The 8,209-nt window shown below is 33.7% G+C and overlaps 1 protein-coding gene across 2 annotated transcripts; it reads left to right on the plus strand.

Moving 5' to 3' along the window:
- The first annotated feature begins 449 nt into the window (after nt 1-449).
- LOC111788864 (UDP-xylose transporter 3) lies at nt 450-7,691 on the plus strand. 2 transcript variants are annotated; one of them, XM_023669421.1, is made up of 8 exons: nt 450-655; nt 966-1,127; nt 2,482-2,666; nt 2,916-2,983; nt 6,038-6,170; nt 6,577-6,738; nt 6,845-7,120; nt 7,218-7,691. In XM_023669421.1, the coding sequence occupies exons 2-8, from the start codon at nt 1,007-1,009 to the stop codon at nt 7,332-7,334; spliced, it is 1,062 nt and encodes a 353-aa protein (XP_023525189.1). In that variant the 5' UTR covers nt 450-655; nt 966-1,006; the 3' UTR covers nt 7,335-7,691. The 2 variants fall into 2 exon arrangements, with proteins under 2 accessions (XP_023525189.1, XP_023525191.1); XM_023669423.1 differs by lacking the exon at nt 450-655 and adding an exon at nt 814-907.
- Nucleotides 7,692-8,209: the final 518 nt, after the last annotated feature.

The raw sequence follows: 8,209 nt of genomic DNA on the forward strand, positions 1-8,209 counted from the left end.
AACGCTACAACTAAAATTTCATTAAAGAGCGTTCCATTCTCATGAAAATTTGAAGTATAAGCCTAAATAGTAGAATTATAATTTAATAAATATATGAGTGGGAATTTAAATCTAAAAATATTTAATCAAATTAATAATACTTTAATTAATTAAAGAAAACCAGAGAAGAAAATGGAATTATTAAAATAATTAGAAAAAAAAGACTACTGGGATGACGACGTGGGAAACGCCTCTCTGTTACCTCGACCGTCTAATTATTACTTTTTAATTTTTAAATATTTATTTATTTTAATTATTTTTTTTAAAAAATTAATATATTATTCCAATTTTCATTTGGTGGACATCCTCTCCGTCTCCGTTGTACAATACGATCAAAGAATAGCGACTAATTAAAAATTAAAAAAAAAAAATTAATAATTAATTAAATTCTATGGTTTTGTTATTATGATTCTCATACGTTTTTTCGTCTCTTCTTCGTTCTATTTCTTTTCTCCATTGTCATAACTGTTAAAGCTTTCTTCGTTCGCCATTAAAGCTCACGCATACTGCTCCAATCAATCTTCTCTGCATTTTCTATGTTACAGAGATTCTTCTCCTACCGCACCGCATACGTCTACGCCCTACGCTTCTCAATCCTTCCATCTGTCGGTCCGCGGTATGTCTGTTTCTTTTTCCTCACTTTTCTGTCCGCCTAGTAGATCTGTGCTTTTCACCGCCAATTTTTCTGTAGATCTTATTCACTGTATTGTTTAATTACGTTTTCTTATCATTTTTGTGTATGTGTTTCTTTCTATTTATTTTCCAATTCTGATGCTTCATGCTTTCGTGTTTAATGAATCAATTACGCTTGAATTTGGTTATTCTTGATGAATTTCTATTTGTTCAGCTATCACCGCCATATTTCGTCGTATGTTCGGAGTTTATGTGCTTTTTTTTTTTTTTGACGGTGGTGAGTGGAATTGCAGAATCTAGATCGAGGCAGGACGAGATATCGAGGAGGCTGAAAATGAGTGACGGCCAGAAGTTCCAGCTCGGGACTATCGGCGCATTAAGTTTGTCGGTGGTTTCTTCTGTCTCGATTGTCATATGCAATAAGGCACTTATTAGCACACTCGGTTTCACGTTCGGTGAGTTGCTAAATATCCAAAACCTTGATTTCACGTCTTTCAATTGCGTTATTTTGAATAGATTCCATGTGCGATATTGACGTATTTTAGTCTCCTCCCAACTGAGGCACGATCATTTACTTTTCTAAGAATTGGAGATCTATATGGATTATAGGATCCAATATCTTGCATTAAATTTTAATTGAGCGCAAGATTTTCCACCAGAGCTTGGATTTGGTGGACTTAGATGTATAANAAGATTTTCCACCAGAGCTTGGATTTGGTGGACTTAGATGTATAATTGATTGAACACTTCAAGCCGAACAGAGAAATATTATTTGTGCTTCCAATTTTCCTGTCACAGAAGTGCATTGCTACTCTCTAACGAACTTTCGTTCTATGTAAATTTATGTATTACTTCATCTTGTGTTAAAAGATCATTGAAAAGGNTTGTGCTTCCAATTTTCCTGTCACAGAAGTGCATTGCTACTCTTTAACGAACTTTCGTTCTATGTAAATTTATGTATTACTTCATCTTGTGTTAAAAGATCATTGAAAAGGTCAATAGCCTTATCTGACCTAAGCTTCTAGCTCTATTAATAATTTAACGTGATATGATGTTAGGAGGTCTTGTTTTAAATTCTTATAATATCATTTTCTCTCCATTTCATATTAATAATTGATTTGTAAGATCTCGTGAATTAAGATTAATATAAGAAGCTACATGTGAGGAGGGATGTTAAAGAACGAGTTGAGAAGACTAAATTTGTCCATATTCTTATCTTGATAATAAAAAAAATGTACTGTAGATTGTTCTGCCTATGAGCAACTCTCTTTAACTTATCACATGCCTACAGAAAAATAGTAACCTTCTGAGNAAGACTAAATTTGTCCATATTCTTATCTTGATAATAAAAAAAACGTACTGTAGATTTTTCTGCCTATGAGCAACTCTCTTTTGTGTTTTGTCTGATCATAACATTATTTAATTTCAGTACAAAATGATTTAGCACTCACATTATCAACTTATCACATGCCTACAGAAAAATAGTAACCTTCTGAGACTAGATCAATATATAGTTCTGTTAATTTTATCACGAGAAGAGTGACCCTCCCTTTTTGTCTATCTATTTGTGCTAAACTATGAGCAGCGCTACCTGTTGTCACTTGNTGTTAATTTTATCACGAGAAGAGTGACCCTCCCTTTTTGTCTACTATCTATTTTTGCTAAACTATGAGCAGAAGCTACCTGTTGTCACTTGGATCTGTCAAAAAAAAAAAAAAAAAAAAAAAAAAAAAAAAAAAAAAAAAAAAAAAAAAAAAATTTTTTTTTTTTTGTGAACTGATACATTAACGGAACTTGGTTGATGCGCAGCCACTACATTGACAAGCTGGCATCTGCTTGTTACATTTTGTTCTCTTCATGTGGCACTATTGATGAAACTGTTTGAACATAAGCCTTTTGATGCAAGAGCTGTTATGGGATTTGGAATACTAAATGGAATCTCAATTGGGCTTCTAAATCTTAGCTTGGGTTTCAACTCTGTTGGCTTCTATCAGGTAAAATCACATCTGTGGACAGAACGTGTTATCCTTCATATGGTTTTATAAGGTCTCCTCTTTTTCTAAGATGCAATGTCAAGTATGAATTCTAAAATGTTTGTGCATAAATGTCTGTGAGCATGTTCCTACTTATATTACATTAGTGATTGTATTTTCTCAAGAATTATTTTTAATTATGAAACCAAGTTTTGATTTATTTTTATCTCCCGGCTCTTTGAATAAGGAGTATATTGATTGCTATTCCAGATGACGAAACTGGCAATCATCCCCTGTACTGTTCTTTTGGAGACTGTTTTCTTCCGGAAAAAGTTCAGGTAAGTCTAATAACTGTTGAATTCTTCATGTATAAAACTATTTTATTTTCCTTTTTTCAAGCAAGGGGCCTCTTATTCTTATGTTTTTTTTTTAAGTTTTCTTTTTAATAAAGATCTTTACCTGATTATCGGTAGTGCTTTTGAAATGTGAGAAACGGGATTAGTGGTAATCTGTCGTCATCAGGCATGTTTCCCCCCACCTTTGTTGTTACTATTTTAGATGAGGTTATTACTTGATTCGGCAAGATTTTGTTGTGATTTTAATATGACCCATATTGAGGCACAAAATTTTGCTAAATCTCAAGCTCATTGCAGTAGTGTTAGAGGCCATTGATTTCAATATCTTTTTTCTTTTTTTTTTGTAAGCTCTTGTTTCTTAAGATATACAAGAAACAATGACAACCCGAAATGCAGAAACTGGTTTTTCATATGCTTTCAGGTCTTTCTACGCCTTTTCTTGATATTTTAATAAGACATTTGTGATAACATGAGCACTTACATATGCATGGTATTCTTGGGTGATTTTTTTTTGTTGTTGGTGTAGCCAACGCCATTGTCAAGGACCTAAATGGTCTACTTTTCTTTGAAAGGATGTTGGACTATATGAAAATNTAGCCAACGCCATTGTCAAGGACCTAAATGGTCTACTTTTCTTCGAAAGGATGTTGGACTATATGAAAAGCTCTGAAACTTTTTCTTGGGTTACAAATAATAGAGTTACAGAAATATTTTCTCATTGAGGGTCATAAAGAAGTTACAAAGTGGATCCTACACCGAACATTTGAATTCTAGAGCTGTTTAAAAACCTTGACCACTTAAAAAGCCAAACGGCCCAACCCAACCTTAAACTGAACTTGTTTTATTGGGGTTGAATTATGGTTCTTTCAAATCAGTCGGTGTAAAATTGGATCAATATGGATTCATAAATAAAAAGATACATTTTATTAAAGGGTAAATTCTGTATGTCTATATTTCATTTCACTTGGGGCATTCTTTGAACCATTTTCTCTTTGCTAACTTTTGAAACAATTGAGTTAAAAATTGGAACTGGAACTTTGCAAATAGCATAAATTACTGAAATGTTTTTTTATTTTTTTATTTTTACATTTAAAATAGGACAAATAGGTTTCCGAAAGTATTTGNATTGGATCAATATGGATTCATAAATAAAAAGATACATTTTATTCAAGGGTAAATTCTGTATGTCTATATTTCATTTCACTTGGGGCATTTTTTGAACCATTTTCTCTTTGCTAACTTTTGAAACAATTGAATTAAAAATTTGAACTGGAACTTTGCAAATAGCATAAATTACTGAAATGATATTTTTACTTTTACATTTAAAATAGGACAAATAGGTTTCCGAAAGTATTTATCTTTTATTTATTTTTCTACTTTTTTTCTAAAATAAACAACTCAAACAACTTTAACAAACTGGTCCAATGATTACAAGGGGAAGTTGGAATAAGTCTGGAAGTTAACTAGAATTATTTAAGTTAAACAAACTCGTTACTTGAATACTTGAGTTTGATCCAAAACTTCACTGAGCCGATTGTCCTCTAAAACACCTTTATATATCTTTAGCTACTTTTTCTGGAGAAGTAAATAATTCAACTCCTTTGAACTGAAAGTTCAAGTGCTTATAGCCTTGTATTTGTAATAATAGGTCCAAAACTTCACTTAGCCGATTCCCATATAACACCTTTGTTGAATTGAAAGTTTTTCTTAGCCTTCTATTTGTAATTAGAGTTTATTAGTTCAATATGCTTTGTGCTAGTTGATAATCCCTTCTATAATCTCCTTTGGAATGGTGTTTCTTTTTTTCTCCTCGTAATTTTGTATTGCCAATGAATTTTCTTCTTTCCAAATATAAATAAATAAATAGAAAGAGAAAAAAGGAGGAATCTCAAGTTGTAACATATGCATGATGTCCTTTGTTTTTTTAGCATGTTCATATTTTCATCCATCAGATTAATAATTAGATCATACATTCTGAAAACTTAATGCCTTTACGTTGTTCCTTGATTTCTATTTTATTTTTTTTCATCTGTGAAGCATCTTGTTATGCTGTACTGATTAAGCTGAAAATGGCAAANCCCCCCCCCCCCCCAAAAAAAAAAAAAGGTGCTGTGATGCTGCTCGGTAGAAATTTTATTCAACCCTATATGTAGTTGGGAACCTCTTACATGCACCACCAAAGACTCTTAACTGTCGTATTTTGTGTAATCACAAAGATAATAACGATACCCATTATATTTCTTTCGACTCTTCTGGAACCATTTTTCAGATACAAATTAAACAATTGATTTGGAGATTTGTGCAGCTATTTCTTAGAAAATCTTCCAACATACCATGCTGGTGTCCTGATGAAAAAGATTAATGGAGGGTAAAATCTGAAATGTTATTTGATTGGATTCTGGAATTAACTGAAGAACCTTTATTATCCAGACTTTTGTTAACTCGAGTATACCTCAAGACAGGATTTCTGTTTTTTTTATTCCTTCATTTCACCTCTTTCTAATGGTTTCACCGTTAAATAAGCAAAGAAAAATCATAAGGAGAGGGAATAAGATTAGAGAGAAGGGTACTTCAGATTGATGGATGCAAATAGAATCCCCCTGTTTTAAGAAGGAATCACCTTCTGCCTTGAATGATTCATCCTGAAAAGTGAAGTTCCTCCAAACTATTCATCCATTTTTCTTTTACTATTACATAGACAGATTCGAGTAGGAAGGAAACAGGGACCGGAAAATAAACCATAATTGGACTAAAATATCCCACTTAGAAAAAGTTTTTTTTTTTAATTACTATTATTATTTTTAATTATTATGATAAGTTTCTTTTAAATATTTATATGTAGCTTGACTTCTATGATAATTTCATTAATCTTTTCTTGGTTGTTGGTCAATTGTGAGAACTTTAAATGATAATTATATTTTTCAATTTTGTCTATTAGATGGATGGTTCCGCTGCGAGTGTATTAGGTTTTCATTATTATTATCCTGTCTAAATATATTACCTGGCAGCATATTGACATCTATGATACTATTGCAGTAGAAGCATCCAGTTTTCACTCACGATCCTCCTCATGGGTGTTGGAATTGCAACTGTGACGGATCTACAACTAAATGCCCTTGGCTCTTTCTTGTCTCTCCTCGCAGTTCTTACCACATGTGTTGCACAAATTGTATCCTAAGCTAAGTTACTTTTACTCTTGGTATTCACTTTGCATGCCCTTTGATGACTGGCTATGATGTGTGGGCTAAAAGCTAGTCTTGTTGAAGCACTGATTTAATTTTCTCTTTTTTTTTTGTTTTTCTAGTCTATTTATTTGCGGAGCGTGGAAAACGTTTTTCATGAGTCCACCAGTCACAATATTTCTTTAACAAGTGTATTTTTTTTATTAATTAATTAATTTGGAAGCATATGATTAGTTGCTAGCACCTTTCTCCTTTCTTAGTTAACGTGAATATTAAGATTTATTTATTTATTTATTTTAGTTAATTTAATTAGTTGAGTGAGTGAGTGGCTTATTGCTCTAGTTTTTCTGCTCTTTTCCTTTTCCGTTCAAGACCTTGACCAGTTAAACGTAGATGACAAACACCATTCAGAAGAAGTTCAAAGTTTCTTCAACACAACTTCTATACCAGTCTTGTCCCTATCAGGCATTAACTCTGTTCATCGCTGGCCCATTTCTGGATTGGTGTCTGACTGATCTAAATGTTTTTGCTTTCAAATACACTCCCCAAGTGCTGGTGAGAGTTCAACAACAATTTAGCTTCCTGCTGACCTCTTCCCCCTTCCCCCTTCCTAACTATATATCACTTCTGACATGAATTATTTTTGTGCTTCTCTGTACAGTTCTTTATTGTTCTCTCCTGCCTTATTTCTGTCTCAGTCAACTTCAGTACGTTTCTAGTTATTGGAAAGACTTCTGCAGTTACATATCAAGTCCTAGGACATCTAAAAACATGTTTAGTTTTGGGCTTTGGCTATGTTCTACTTCACGATCCATTTAGCTGGCGCAACATTTTGGGAATTCTGGTTGCCATAGTTGGAATGGTTCTATATTCTTATTGTTGCACCCTCGAGAGCCAACAAAAGTCCAATGAAGGATCATCAGCACAACTATCCCAGGTACTATAAGTAGTAGTAGTAGTAGTAGTTCTGCAATTGACATGTTATCTCTTCCTCTACTGCCATGGAACTTAAACGATCTACATGTTATTTATAGGTGAAAGAAAGCGAATCTGATCCCCTAATAAGCGTCGAAAATGGAACGGCAATCTTAGGCGACGGCGTGGGCCCTAAAGCTCCGGCGTGGAGTTCAAACAAGGACCTGCATGCATAATAACGTCGTCGCCCGTCTTTTCAGACGAATTTTGTTATAGGCCAAATCGTTGAATCAAGATATCCCTCCCCAGCAATGAAGAGATTGCTGGCCAGACGGCTTCTCATGCCGATTGCTGCTGTTGTGTTGTATCAAGAGTGCGACGACATCTATTATTGAAGTATAAAAATTAGAAGAGAGGTAGAGGAAACTCTTTCTCATTTAGCAGTTATATGAGTATTGTTAAAGTAAATGATTCTGTCAGATTATTGACGACGCATATCCAAATGTTTTTGAAGATCAGAGAACATAGACTGTTTTTACAACGTCTTGAAGAACAATATTTTTTCATAAATTGCAATTTTGGTGATTTATAGCTATTCCTCGTTTGACTGTCAGCGTAGTGGAAGATGATGGGTGCGTGCAGGAGAGTAAAAAGTGAATTTCCATTAATTTTACTGCGTATTGAGAGATGATACATGGATTATACTCTTCTGTGTTTCCTGTCTTTTTGAGACGTCTCAATGATCAGGGAGTGAACAAAAAGGTTAACTGAAACAGTTATTTATAACTGTATTAAATATAAATGACTATCAAGTCCTTGTGAATGGGCAGAGCCAGGTGCTCTTATTTTACAATCAAGTCCTTGTGAATGGGCAGAGCCAGGTGCTCTTATTTTACGATCGGAGGGACGATTGCTTCCATTATTGACTAGAAAGACACCAAATTCATCTTTAGGTGCTTCCACTGCGGAAGAAGCTGGTACGGAAAAACCTTCTGTATAAAGTTCAAAATGGTGAATTGAGGTAGAATAGACCGATGATGATCCTGTAGTCATTTGGCCGGCTATTGAAAGAAAAAGCTATAGACCGATGATGATCCTATAGTCATTTGGC

Source organism: Cucurbita pepo, chromosome LG02, assembly GCF_002806865.2.
Source record: "Cucurbita pepo subsp. pepo cultivar mu-cu-16 chromosome LG02, ASM280686v2, whole genome shotgun sequence".
Taxonomy (NCBI): domain Eukaryota; kingdom Viridiplantae; phylum Streptophyta; class Magnoliopsida; order Cucurbitales; family Cucurbitaceae; genus Cucurbita; species Cucurbita pepo.